The 14580-nt window shown below is 45.5% G+C and overlaps 1 protein-coding gene across 1 annotated transcript; it reads right to left on the minus strand.

Moving 5' to 3' along the window:
* Window positions 1-2245: 2245 nt before the first annotated feature.
* AKAP14 (A-kinase anchoring protein 14) lies at window positions 2246-10682 on the minus strand. The gene is made up of 5 exons (XM_060001985.1): window positions 10575-10682; window positions 10394-10485; window positions 5693-5872; window positions 2974-3026; window positions 2246-2435 (listed from the first exon to the last, which is right to left on the minus strand). The coding sequence occupies exons 1-5, from the start codon at window positions 10663-10665 to the stop codon at window positions 2246-2248; spliced, it is 606 nt and encodes a 201-aa protein (XP_059857968.1). The 5' UTR covers window positions 10666-10682.
* Between the last annotated feature and the right edge of the window lie 3898 nt (window positions 10683-14580).

Raw genomic sequence — 14580 nt, forward strand, 5'->3', positions numbered from 1 at the left:
AAAGAAAGGGACTGAGAAAATATTTGAAGAGATTATAGTTGAAAACTTCCCTAATATGGGAAAGGAAATAGTTATTCAAGTCCAGGAAGCACAGAGAGTCCCATACAGGATAAATCCAAGGAGAAATACGCCAAGACACATATTAATCAAACTGTCAAAAATTAAATACAAAGAAAACATATTAAAAGCAGCAAGGAAAAAACAGCAAATAACACACAAGGGAATCCCCATAAGGTTAACAGCTGATCTTTCAGCCAAAACTCTGCAAGCCAGAAGGGAGTGGCAGGGCATACTTAAAGTGATGAAGGAGAAAAGCCTGCAACCAAGATTCCTCTACCCAGCAAGGATCTCATTCAGATTTGACAGAGAAATTAAAAGCTTTACAGATAAGCAAAAGCTGAGAGAGTTCAGCACCACCAAACCAGCTTTACAACAACTGCTAAAAGAACTTCTCTAGGCAAGAAACACAAGAGAAGGAAAAGACCTACAATAACGAACCCAAAACAATTAAGAAAATGGGAATAGGAACATACATACCGATAATTACCTTAAATGTAAATGAACTAAATGCTCCCACCAAAACACACAGATTGGCTGAATGGATACAAAAAGAAGACCCAGGGCTTCCCTGGTGGCGCAGTGGTTGAGAGTCCGCCTGCCGATGCAGGGGATACGGGTTCGTGCCCCAGTCCAAGAAGATTCCACATGCCGTGGAGCGTCTGGGCCCGTGAGCCATGGCTGCTACGCCTGCGCGTCCGGAGCCTGTGCTCCCCAACGGGAGAGGCCACAACAGTGAGAGGCCCGCATACTGCCAAAAAAAAAAAAAAAATTTTCTTAGGAATTCCCTGGTGGTCCAGTGGTTAGGACTCGGCGTTTTTCACTGCCTAGGGCCCGGGTTCAATCCCTGGTTGGGGAACTAAGATCCCACAAGCTGCACAGGTGGCCAAAAAATTCTTTTAAAATAAAAATTTTGTTCTCTAAGAACATTACTTTTTGTTACTGGTTCCTAGAGACTGAATGGGTTTGTTCTCTGATTTTCATTCAGTAGGCAAGGTAGTTTAAATGCAACAATTTTGTGATATATGAATATTGTGGATTTTCATTGGATTCTCCTGTCTCCTCCACAGAGTAGATACTCAACAAATGCTTGTTGAATAAATGAAAGAAAATATATTAATTTATTTCAGAACTTTATCATATCTTTCATCAAGTTTTTTTCAGGAAAGATCTGCCAAAGAATAGCTTCAGTAGCATGTTCTTTGGGAAAGAGGAGGGAAGAATAAAAGGGCTAAAAGTATTTTATTTTCAGCCTATTAGAGTTACTGCTTCAAACTGTGTTTTAGTCACCTGAGCCATAAGTCAAATGGGAGGGCTATTGTATTTGAAATATATTTTTTGTTCTCCAAGGAGACTTACCTAGTTTCCCCCCTCCTCACCTGTTGCTCTGATGAGATTTTCCCTCCTTTTTAATTTATTGCACAAATGCAGCAGTTAGAAAATAAGAAGAAAGAAAAATGACCCACAGTCTTACCCCATCAATTGTCTTTAGTATTCTGTGTTCCCTTCCAGTGCTTCTGTACATAAATACATATTCTGATGTACCTGTAAGTAATCACTCATAATTTTGTCTTTGGTGTTTTAAAACCTTGCAGCCAGGCAAGACAACCTCACAGGAATGGTAGGAACGATCTGGTGTGAGGATGGGAAGAAGACAAGAAATAGTAAGGGTGGCGATTGAACCTTCCCTGTTTCATTGCACCCAATCCTCAAGCCACCCTGGTGCCATCACAGTTGTGATGCTGTGCTGTGTCAGGCAGCGCACCCAGTTTCATAGTTTCAGAATGTATTGTTTAACAGTGAGGCTTAACTTGCAGTAAATAAAGGGGTCTGCGAGTAGGGAAACTCTTCAGACTGGTTATATTATGAGCTGTAGAACTGTTGCCATTTTTCTGTTCCCTAGTTGTGCCCATGAAAGAGGTGTGTCCAGGCTAGAGACTTAGGCTCAAATGGGGGAACAGGCAGCCAAGGACCAATCTCAGTTTGGTCTGACAGGTGAATTTTAGCAACTCCCTAAACTCAACTTTTGTACCTGTAAGACTGAGTGATGCAGACAGTGATGGGAAAAACCTTTTAGAAAATAGAAGACAACTTACTGGTTACTCTGCTAATGTGATGGAAGTTGCCAACTGGAAAATGAATGAATGCAAAGAAAACCAGTGCAGCTGGATTGTGTGCCACAAGTTTATTATTCAATACTGTTCTGTGGTTCAATGTACAGTATTGTATTTTTAACACACTCCGATGAGAAATCTATTCCTAAAATATTCGGGAAGATTCTGACTCTGTTTAATTGGAAGATATTTGAATTCATTAAAATATATTTGCCCTCAATAATGTCCCTCAGGCATTTTTCTTGAAAGTGAGTCGTTCCTGGTCTGCAGAGGAAGAAAAACAAACACAACAGAAGCTTTTAAAATGAAACAAAACATTGAGCCAGGGATTGATTACCTGTTTACTCTGTTACATTTCTAGTGAGCAAAATGCCTTTTGTGGGTGGGGGACAAAGGTCGTCTCTGTTCCTTAGGCCCATTCAATAAAAGGCTTAATGAGTTTATATGTAAAGATTCTTTAAGAGAGAGCTGTACAAATAAAAGGAATTATTATATGTGAGTTAGTTCCATGTGACTGTGAAGTTTCACATAGAAACAGTAGACATGACCTACCTTGGCCCCACCCTACTCCAGCAACTAATCCTCACATTTATAATCACTGAAAAACGAGACACTAAAAATAAAAACAATTTTCTAGAACAAAGGCAGACTCCTACTTTCAGCCCATCTTAATGGAGTAGGTGGTCCAAAGAAGAAAAGTGACCATTACGTAAATTACCTGTGGCTGTGGGCCTGCTGGGCTCCTGGAGTGTGATGAGTTTTCCCACCACCCTTTTAAAGTAAGTCTCTAAATGTTCATTACCTGTGAACCACTGAATGGCTCTCAAAGACGTAAGAGACATCAATGGGTGTATCCTAAGAGAAAAAGACACCTGTCAGCCAAGACCAGTCACGGCAACTCATGATTCTTTCCATTGCTACAAGTGTCCATAAGTAGACTCCTCAATTTCTAGAATTCATTTTCCCTGTGAGTTGGAGGTCTGTAGGTAGTAGTTCTTTTTCACTCCAAACCTGTGTTCCCCAAAAGATCTTTTTGGCAACAAATACCTTAAGAGTATCCACAAAATTGAAAACAAGTCAAGAGAGGCTGTGCTCTCATTACTAGGAGCATGAGGAAGTCATGTGCCTTCTTTACGTGCTCCAGTTTCACTCAACCAACTTACCTCGTAAGGATGGCCTAAGAATGAAACCATATAGATGAACATGGTCCAAAAACATTTTAAAAGCAGCATAAAAATCTAGGTTGTAATGCCGTCTCATTGGTCCCCATCCAGTGTCCCCTCCAAAATTATACTCGGAATTCTGAGCGAGAGCCAGGTTCCCAAGCCCTCTCTCTGTGTGGTCTCTTGTCATGGTCTCATTCACCTCCAGCAGCCTCACGTTCCGATCTTAGAGCTCGCCAGTTAGCAAGACAGCTGATGGCAGGATATATGACCAGGAGAAGTGAGAACTCACAGATTTTACCTCTTTAGATCACTCCAGGTTCCAAACTCTCCAACTAGGTAAGTTTGTACTAGGATAGGATGAATATAGGACATAGTTGGCTCACTGTGTGGTCATATATAAAGCCTTAGAGTCAGGCAGAGCCTCAAATAACTTTGAAAGGATGAAAGCAGAGGGGAAATAACATTTTTATGTCTGCTGTATTCCAGGCATTATGCTTGGTACCAACCCTGTCCTAAGGACCCTAGCCTTGGATTCATACATGTTATTTGGACTCCTTTCACACCAGCTATCAACATATTTCATATTCACGGTCGACCTAGTGGCTACAAGCAGTCATTCCTTCAAGTATTTATTGAGTGCCTGCTATTTACCAGGCTTTGTTTTACAGCAAGACAGAAATCCCTGCCTTCCTGAAGCTTACATTCTGGTGGGGGAGCAGGGTATAACAAGATAAGAAGTTACATAGAAGATCAGAAGGTGATAAAGTGCTATGGAGGGAAAGCAAAATCATGGGGGTGGGGTAGAAAGTGCAGTGGAGGAGGTGAGCCAGCAGGCTGTGCACGTACCTAGGGGAGAGGGTTCCAGTCAAAGGGAACAGCAAGCGCAGAAGCCCTGAGGAGGGACAATACCTGGCTTATTTAAGGAGTGGCAAGATCAGAGTGGCTGGAGCAGGGTAAGTGAGGGGGAAGGAGTAACGGGAAAGTCGAAATAACAAGGAACCAGATCACACAAGGCCTGTAGGCCCTCATTACTCAAAGTATGGTCTGTGGACCTGCAGCATCAGCATCACCTGGGAGCTTCTTTGTAATGCAGAAGTTTGAGCCCCAGACCTGCTGAATCAGAATCTTCCTTTTAACAAGACCCCTGAGTAATTCACATGCACTTTGAAGTTTGAAAAGCATGTTGGAATGTTCAAAACAGACGCGTGACATAACTTCATTTTTCCAAGGCTCACTCCGGCTGGCTGAAAAGAGACAGGATGTGGGTAAGGGTGGAAGCAGAGAGACTAGTTAGAAGCCTATTGAAATAACCTTGGTGAGAGATGATGGTGTCTTGGCCCAGGGTGGTAGAGGTGGAGTGGGAAGAAACGCTTGGATTCAGGGCCTTTTTTTTTTTTAATTGTTTTTTGGCTGCGTTGCGTCTTCATTGCTGTGCGCGGCTTTCTCTAGTTGCAGCAAGCGGGGTCTACTCTTAGTTGCAGTGCACGGGCTTCTCATGGCGGTGGCTTCTCTTGTTGTGGAGCATGCGCTCTAGGTGTGCGGGCTTCAGTACTTGTGGCACGCGGGCTCAGTAGTTGTGGCTCACGGGCTCTAGAGCACAGGCTCAGTAGTTGTGGCGCACGGGCTTAGTTGTTCCGCGGCATGTGGGATCTTCCCGGACCAGGGCTCGAACCCTTGTCCCCTGCATTGGCAGGCAGATTCTTAACCACTGCGCCACCAGGGGAGTCCCGTCAGGGCCTATTTTTGAAGGTAGGACCAACAGGATTTCCTAATGGATGTGAGTGAAAAAGAAGAGTCAAGGATGACGCCAAGGATTTTGGCCATCAGCTGAGATGAGAAAGGCGCAGGTAGGTTGGACTTGGAAAGGCAAATCAGAAGTTCAGTTTTGGATACAATAAGTGAGATGTTTATTAAACATCCAAGTTGCAGAAATCTGGGCTGGAGATAGAAATTTGGGAATCATGAGCTAGAGGTGGCATTTAAAGCCAGGAGACTGGATAAGATCATCAAGGAGGTTAGGCTAGAGAAAAGATCCAAGGCCTGAGTTTTGGGACATTCCAACATGAAGAGGTTGGTGAGAGGAGGAGAGGCTAGTAGACCAGTAGAGAACGAATGGTCAGTGAGGCAGGAGGAAAACCAGGAGAGAATGTTGTTCTAGAAGCCAAATGGAATATTTCACGGAGGAGGGAGTGATCAGCTATGGCAAGTGCTGCAGATGGGCCAAGCGAGACGAGGACAGAAATATGACTGTTCTGTTTCACAAAGAAGGGGCCCATCAATGGCCTTGACAAGAGAAGTCTCTATTCTCGTCGAAGCCTCACCGAAGGGAACAGGGCAGAAAAGGAAAGCGCTTACCGGAGGTTTGTTTGTGTTGATCTTGATGGTGAAGTAGACACTGGCACTGATTCGTGGTATGGGTCTCCGAGCAGTTGGGATGCTCCAGTGTACACAGTAGATGTAGTGGAAGCTGTGAATCACATCTTCCCTCTTTAAAAACTCTGTGTAGTGCACCCAGCGGCCGTGATACTTCCAGTGCTGTTTCATAGGAAAAAATAAAAAGCACACAAAGGAAGAAAAGCAGACTTGTGTTCAAGCTGTCTAGACGAAGGCAGCGCACAACAGTAGGGGTTACAGCCCTGCTTCTGGATCCATTTCTAACACTTTTGACTGGGATACAAACTACAGTCAACCCCCGCTTATCTCCACAGGTAGGGGAGAGAAAAGGTGGAGCTAAAATGTCAAATAAGTGAATAGTGCAGACATTGCTTGAGATTGGGCTTTGGAGCTCAGGGGCCCACGCTCAGTGTGTGTGTACATACACACCACACACACATACACGCTAACCTCCTTCCAGACCTTTTCTTGGAAGGCAACTTTGGTTAATTGGAAAATAATTAGAAAGTGCTTAGAACACGTGTTCTGCTCACTGTACTCCAGAAGACCTAAAGGTGTGACTAGAAAGTAAGGGGGCTGATTTCACAAGCTGTTTTGGAAAATCAGACTCAATTCATTGCAGCCCTAGGTGGTAGGTAAAATAAGGTCAGAAAAGGAATAGATCAGGCAGGGGATCATTCAGATCCCTCAGATCCCTTGGAGAAGCTTCCCCCTCCAAAGCACAGATCTTACTAACACCTATGGTCCGCACAAGGCATGATGTAGCCTTGAGTCTGAGCACCAGGCCTTGAATGCCAGAGGTGTTCAACAGGTTCAACAGAACACCGTTGCACTGGCTATTGGGGCACAGAAATCTTCCTAAAAAAGATCTTGAATTAAGATGCAGGTCCACAGAAGGAAGGAAGTAGGATTGTCTAACAATCCCACTGATGTAGAGAGAGAGTTTGGGAGGAGACGGTAAAAAGACTTTAGGCCTTCCTTTAAAAAAAAAAAATGTAGGCTGGCCTTCTGCCTCAGCTAACTTTATTTCAAACTTATACCCAATTGGCTGTTTCAGTTAGCCAGAGAGGAGCACCAGACCCTAGATTCCTTGAGATCAGTTCTGTGTCTTCTTACATAGATCATTTTCCCTTTCATTGAAGGAGTCTGACAGCCAACCCCATGAGGCCCGTTGGAGCATGTCTTTTTTTTCCCAACCTTTCTGTGTTACTTGATATACTTTTTCAGGCCTAATGTTTAATCTGTCACACAATCACAGACTTTGTAGCATTGGAGTGGTCCCTAAAGATCATCTAACAAGGCCCCTCACTTTGCAGATGAGGATCCTGGGGCCTAGAAATAGGAAGGGACAATCCCACACAACAGCTGGGACCCAGGCTCCCGAGCAGCCAGCTCGGAGGGCTCCCGAGCAGTGCTCTCTCCACCCCATCAGATGTCTCAGTTCTAGGATTTTCTAACGCAGCCTTAGACGCAGTAAATTCAGCTATCTCCATCAGGCCACTCTCTTCCCATTTTTATCTCTGTGCAGTGAGTGTGTGTTATCCCATGTTTTATCATTTTTACATAACATTGCTTCATATACTCACTTCCAGGAAGCAGTATCTCATTGTGCTACTCTACCATGGATGGCTTAGCCAATTACATATTACTGGACACTCAAAATCAACAGGCACCTGGAAGTATATGCACAAAACTGTTATCGATGATAAGTGACATTTGAGGGAGTAGATCTGGGAACTTTCATTTTCTACTTTGTGTCTTTTTGCTCAGAGTTTTTTTTTTAATAATGATGTCTTATTGTAAAAATATTTTAAGTATGGTGATAGGCATGGGGGATTTTCCAGTTTTTCTTATATTAAGAACTTATTTGTATATTCTTGTTGCAAGATTGCATTCCTGAAGAAAATTAACCAATTATTATGCCCACTGGCAATGTATAAGTGCATCAGTTCCCTCCCCACAAACACACAAGCCTTGTGATACCAGATTTAATCATTCTTTTTTTTGGGGGGGGGGGCTGCACCGCATGGCATGCGGGATCTTAGTTCCCAAGGGATTGAACCCGTGCCCCATTTCACATTGCAATGCCTTAAAATCTTTTGAATTTGCATTTTTCATTGATAGTAAACTGCATTATTTCTGTCATCAAAAAGTACTTTTCCTGTTAAGGTGGAAGAAGTATATCAGACAGACCTATGATCAAAACTTCATTTTGCTGGTTAATCAGAAAGACTTTGGGGCTTCCCTGGTGGCGCAGTGGCTGAGAGTCCGCCTGCCGATGCAGGGGACATGGTTTCGTGCCCCGGTCCGGGAAGATCCCACATGCCGCGGAGCGGCTGGGCCCGTGAGCCATGGCCGCTGAGCCTGCGCATCCGGAGCCTGTGCTCCGCAACGGGAGAGGCCACAACAGTGAGAGGCCCGCATACCGCAAAAAAAAAAAAAAAAGAAAGACTTTGAACAAATTGCCCAACCTCTCTGAGCCTCAAGATTCGTCATCTGTAAAATGGGTACACTGAGGTACCTATACACAGGTTTGTTGTGAGGATTAAATGAGATAATGCATGTGAAGTGCTTAGTGGTGCTTGGCACATAGCAGTGCTCACTCAGGAAATGGTAACTCCTAATTTGCTGTCCCCTGGTGTATGGTGGACTCTGGGAAATCTGCAATAGGCTTGAGAAAGTTCTCCATCAGAAATGCCTAGCACTTAGATGATAGACTTCACTTCTAGGGCTTGCTGCATTAGTGGGGCTGGGAACAGGGTGATTTTATGTCAGGAGTTATATAGAGCTTTTACCTTTTCCATCACCTTCTACTTTCTAATTTTCTGTGTCCTCACAACAGCCCTTGACTTAGCTTTTCATCTGTGAAGAATAATGGTATGGAGAGAATAAATCTGTTCATGTATTCAACACATATTTATAGAACCTCCTCTATGTACCTGACCTTTCTAAGGCCTGGGGACAGAGCAATGAACAAAAGTCTCTGCCCTCATGGATCATGTGGTCTGGTGATGGAAAAAAGGCAATAGTGTAAATAAAATCTAATATCATAGGTAGAGGTAAGTGCTAATGGAAAAAAAAAATAAGAGGAGAGATGGGTGCAATTTTAGATGAGGTGGCCAGGAAATGCCTCAGTGAGCAAAAGGCGTCCTAACAAAGACCTGAAGAGAGGGAAAGTGCGAACGATGAGAGTAGATCTCAGGCAAGAGGGTTCCAGCAGAGGGAACAGCAAGTGCAAAGGCCCTGAGGTGGGAGCATGCCTGGCAGTTGAACAGCAAGGAGGCAAGTATGGCTGGAGTGAGGAAGGTGAATGGGGAGAAGGTGGTGGGTGATGGAGTCTGAGCAGTCAGTTGGGAGGAAGTGGGGATGGAGACTCAGATTATGTCGGGCCCTATAGGCCACTGTCCGGACTGACCTTTGCCTTTTACTCAGAACCAGTAGGATCTGCAGGGGAACATTTTCCTGCTTGTTCTGTGTCCAATTTCAGTCTGATTCACAGACTTTGGGTGCAGCAGGCAGTCACTTTTGCCCCAACCCAAATGGGAGATGTGCTCCAGAGCAGGAAGGCCCAAGAGTAACTAGTACTTTGCACCGTTTCTCTTCACTGTGCTCTTGATACCCCTTGCAATGGCAATGGCGAGCCGTGCCGCAATCACGGATGGAGGGTGTGGAGCCAGGAACCCCTGACCTTTTTCCTCCTTCCCACCTGACCAAGCCTTCCTGGGCCTGGGAAAGTGCCCTTAGGGTGGAAGGCTTGGATGGGCTGATCAGAGGAACAGAGACAGCTGGAGACTTCTCCCAGGCTGGGGGAGTTTGCCTCCACCAATTTCAACTGGTTTCTCTTCTAAGGAAATACAGTGAGTGGGGATTTCAGGCCATTCTTCTTCATCCACCCCGCCAGTTATGCAAAGCCACCCAGGACCTTCTCCCCAGAGCTGCTGGGATAAGCCACACAAATAGGTCAGAGCCAGGACCAGGAGGAAAAAGAAAAGAAATTCATGAGCATGTGCATCTGACTGTACAGTGAATACATTCCAAAGCTAAATCAAAAAGACTCGTGATCTGTGTGCATCCCCTCTGTTAATATGAGAACTCTAAAGCTGGGGCTGGAGAACCCCTGTTTTAGAGGGGCATCTCCCTCCTTAGGCCACTAGGCCCCCATTTAGAGCAGCAGCATGGGGAAATTGCTTAGCTGAGAATATCCGATTTTCCTAGGGAAGTGTACGGTGAGGAAGACACAAACACTGGAAAATACAATTGGCTTTTCACCTTCAAAGACTATCCCATCTTGACTTTGCAACCCAGATGAGGACAGTTTTTACTTATTCAGGTCGCCTGTGATATCATTGCTTAGGCTTCCTAGAAGGACTTCCACTTTGCATCAAACAGGAGCCTTTTTTTTTTTTTTGCGGTACGTGGGCCTCTCACTGTTGTGGCCTCTCCCGTTGCAGAGCCCAGGCTCCGGACGCGCAGGCCCAGCGGCCATGGCTCACGTGCCCAACCACTCCGTAGCATGAGGGATCTTTCCGGACCGGGGCACGAACCCGTGTCCCCTGTATCGGCAGGCGGCCTCTCAACCACTGTGCCACCAGGGAAGCCCAAACAGGAGCCTTTTAATTGTTCTTCCCCTTTGTGCTGAGCTGGAGTGGTCAACGGACTTACCGAAACGAAATCCTCAATTTGTTTACGGCCCCTTTCTTCTGTGAATTCACCCTGTGTGATCCAGTCGATATTTTTGATGGGCTTTTTGGCTTCTGCAAACAAGGTATGAGTTTATTAGTTGCCTCCTAGTGTGCTGTTACATAATGAGACCATCCTTTACGCACCCCAACAGGATTACTACCTTCCACGAACTTGATAGCAGCAGCGATGACATTCTTGGCTACAGCTAGAGCTAGTTCAGTTACATTTTGAGTGTCTTCTGTATCCATCATCTGGCTTGTAGGGACCTTTATCCACATCTACTTCCTTCTGAAATTTGACATTTTTAGTCACATTCATTTTCTTTTGGCTTGGAAAAAAACTCAAAAAGTTACTTTTTGCGTGTGTGTGTGTGTGTGTGTGTGTGTGTGCACGCGCGCACGTGTGTACACTCTCGTCTAAGTACAGACTATCTCTTGAAGAATCATAAGACACAGGAAACGGTGTTGAGGTCCATATTCCTGAAAACCAAGGATTTGCCAATTCTCATAACCATGAAGACTCCAGCAAGACATAGCCGAATGATTCCTAACTTCCTTAGAGTTCTAACAATATTGATTTCCAGTTGAGTCTTTCTTAGAACTTCAACCCCTGCTTTAGGCCACTGAGGGCACGCGACTCTTTAAAAAAGTGTATCAAAATGATTAGAGGCAGTACAGTATAGGAGAGGTTCGTTTTTCAGGTTTTTTTCTCTTGGATTTTCCAGGTATACAATTATCCGCCGGAAACTATCATTTTTTATCTCTTTTCCTACAATATATGTGTTAGCTTTGGGTAACACTTACAGAAAAATGGAAGTGAAAGTGGAGATGGTGAGCCTGCTTCTTTTGCGTCGGGCTTCAGTGTGTGTGCTTTCTGGTGTCACACCAGTAAGTATGATGCTGGCTCATGGCTTGAGATTTATTCAGAAAACATTTGTCTGCTCCTATTTTAGTAAGATGTTTATAAGTGATAACTAAAATTTTCCAAATGCTTTTAGCATTTGTTGAGACTGTGGAGATTAGAGTTATCAGGGCTGTGAAGGGTTCATCACAGAGCTAGAAGTCTTTGCACGTTTTCCATCTTTTTCCCTTGAGTCTTGGATTCCTTCTTTCCCTGCTATACTGAAGTCTCCTCACGGAGGAGTAGTCACTCACTTCTAGCGCCAGTTATAAATCCCTTGTAGGCAATCCCTGCATGGTGGGCCCTGCGTGAAAGTGGCTCGCTCACTCCCAGGGGAGCTATTTATTTTTGTAAAAATAGCAACTCCCAATTTGGGGTGTTTAATGGGCCTCGTTCCATTTAGCTCTTAGCACAGCGCTGTGAGATCATGGCTGGAGACCTTCCCTGTGCCCTTCCAGGCCCACTCTCCCCACCTCCCCCACTCTCTGCCCTGGAACGCTGACCTGCTGGGACTGCAGCAGTGGGCTCTCCCATGCCCTCTGGCTGAAGGGAGAAGAGTGTATTCACCGGGGTTCTCCGCCTCCAGGGTCACCTGTGGCTGGCTGAGTGGAGGAGGTGTCCATCTGTCCTGGGGCAGCTTGCTCACAACTTGTCAGTCTGGTGAGGGTAACCTTCCTCTCCCCTCAACCCCATGGCCCCACTGTTACCAGCCCCTCCTTTCCCTACCCTCTGCTCACACCTTTGTAAATATTCCCTTTACTTAACACTTCTCCACCTCTCCTATTTTCTATATGCCAACAATTTCCTGCTGGGGCCCTGAGTCATAAAGAGAGGGACTCCTGTTACCATGTGAGATGAGGAAGCCAAGCTCACACCAGACCATCCGGCTCCACAGCCTGTGCTCTTAATCACCCCACTCTCCTCCCTCCAAGGTTCACAAAGAGTCCTGGGGCCCTGATCTCACATTTCCGTCTGCCGTCCAGAATGTGCGCACTCTCTTTCTGCGAGCCTCTTTCAAGAAGGGTCACCCTTTGTTCCCTTTCTGGACATCACGGGTCCCAAGGTGTGGTGAGTGCTGTACAAAGCAACCCCAGTTCCCTTGGCCGTCAGGCCAGAAATGGTGTGAACAGCCTTTAAACATTCTGGGAATAATACTGACTCGTGTTCATTTGGGTTTCATGTCAGCATTTTAAGCTCGTTTGCCTCTGCCTCAGTTCCCTGTTGCTGCAACTGGTGGACAGCGTCATCCTCTGGAGGAAAGTGGAATCTTCTCAGGCTGCCCATCCCAGAGTGAGGAGGACCTGAAGGGTGGCGGTAAGGGTGTCTGGAGGCCCTTAGCTCTAGAGAACTAGCTCTCCCCAGCCCAAGGCCCATGCCAATTTGGCCAAAGCAATTTGCCGTAAACTCTATAGTTAGACAATAGTTTTTTGGTAAATTGGTAAATTCGGTAGGCTTTGGTGAGTTAACCATACAGCAACGTGATCCTTCAGAAAATGGCCCATTTGGCTACTTGGCCATTCAGCGACTTGGCTTTCAGCAAACTGCTTCTTGACAAATTGACTGGAAGCCAAATCTGTGCCCTTCGACACCTAGCAAATGAGGTAGGGGCCTTGTCTATGGAAGGACCCAGGGTGCCCTGTGCTCCAGTGGCAGAGGGAAAGGGGGGAGCAGGGCTCAGCAAAGTTCAGATGTTACCCTCACACATCTGTGGGCACCAGTCTAAAGCATCCCTCCAACCTGCCTCTCTTAGTTCTTTTTCTCCCCTTCCCTTCCTAATGAGAGGCCTGATGGGCAAAATGGGTGTGAAGGGCCAGGGCCAAATTTGTGGTCTGAGCGATGAATGGGGAGAACAATTGCAGGTCCTTTTTGTGGAACCCTCCCACCCTTAATAACCCTCGATACCTGAGTGACCAGATCCTTGTCTGGAACAGTAGTAGCCCGGGAAGCCTCAGAAAGTCTCTGGGCAGCTTTTCCCCAGGATTCCCAGCCAGAATGTTTACACGTGCTGCCAAGGCAACACCAATTTCAACCAATGGGAAGTAAAGCCCAAATGTCTGACTGCTTCTGTTAGTGAGAGAGGGGGATAGTCAGTCACAGCAACAATCTGACCTGCAAAGCAGGACCAAGCTGTCCTGTCCACACCCAGCTTCTCCCAGCAGATGGGCTGGCAGGGCTGTGCCAGGAGGAATAGTAAACCTGCAGCTGGTATGTACTGGGGGTCCTTATTATGTGCCAGTCACCGTGGCAAGGGCTTATTTACTCCTCACAATAGCCCCATTAGGTAGGTGTCAGTGCTTTCATTACAGTCGAACAGAGGCACAGAGAGTATTAAACAAGTTGCCCCAAACTCAAACCCAGAGCTGTCCAACTTCACTGAGCTTTTACATATTTATCCCCAAATTCTGAGGTTAGAGTCTCCCTTGTGTGCTTGATTTTTTTTCAAAGATGTCTTTTATGAATCAAGGGTGAGCTTATATTGTAATGGTTATCAGCACAGACCCAGGGACAATTTACTTAACGTTTCTTAGTTTCTTTGTCTATAAAACGGGGATAACAGTGCCTATGGAATAGGGTTCTTTATGAGGATTAAATCAGATAATTCACGTAAAGACTGAGAACAGTGCTTGGTACATCATAGCCTCTCTCTATGATGGTTAGGTATTATTTCTAGTAGTATTAATAGTAGTAGTAGTAGTATAAATAGTGTTCTTTTAAATGGTGAAATCAAAAGTCACTGGCCCTGTGTTAGAACCCAGTTTTATTTTATTAATTCTCTTAATCCATGAAAGCCCTAAGTCTCAGAAACCCTGCCCTTAACCACTGTGCTTTATATATGGAGTGGTTGGTTTCTTACCATAAGACAGTTGGTCTCAATCCCAATAAAGAAAGGAAAGTGCTTTGCTAAGTGTCCTCTTTATCCAGGATGAAATGCTGAGCTCACTGCGTGGAAGACACACACAGATCCAGGACCCACACACAGAGACTGCTGAGATGGTTGTAGTGAGGTAGGGATGGACTGGGGATGGCCTGGGGTGGGAGGTACTGTGGCTTAGATGGAGGAACTCGGACTCTGATCACAGACAGGATTTCAAACCCCAGCTCTGCCATGCACTGGCTTTGTGACTTCAGGCGGGTTGTTTCACCTCTCTGAGCTTCACGTGTACAATAGGGATCTTGATAGGCATCACTTCACAAGGCTGATAAGAAGATGAAAGGAAGCGATTCATGCAGAGCGCTCAAAACAAGGACAGGCACACTCTAAGTGC

This window comes from Delphinus delphis, chromosome X (genome assembly GCF_949987515.2).
Source record: "Delphinus delphis chromosome X, mDelDel1.2, whole genome shotgun sequence".
NCBI lineage: Eukaryota > Metazoa > Chordata > Mammalia > Artiodactyla > Delphinidae > Delphinus > Delphinus delphis.

Excerpts from the sequence above, each read along its gene's own strand:
- AKAP14 (XM_060001985.1), bottom strand. The coding sequence starts at position 10,665 with ATGATGGATACAGAAGACACTCAAAATGTAACTGAACTAGCTCTAGCT. Across the intron at positions 5,873-10,393 it reads AAATTGAGGATTTCGTTTCG|CACTGGAAGTATCACGGCCG; the intron begins GTAAGTCCGTTG and ends CCTATGAAACAG. Across the intron at positions 3,027-5,692 it reads TCAACACAAACAAACCTCCG|GATACACCCATTGATGTCTC; the intron begins GTAAGCGCTTTC and ends TTTTTCTCTTAG.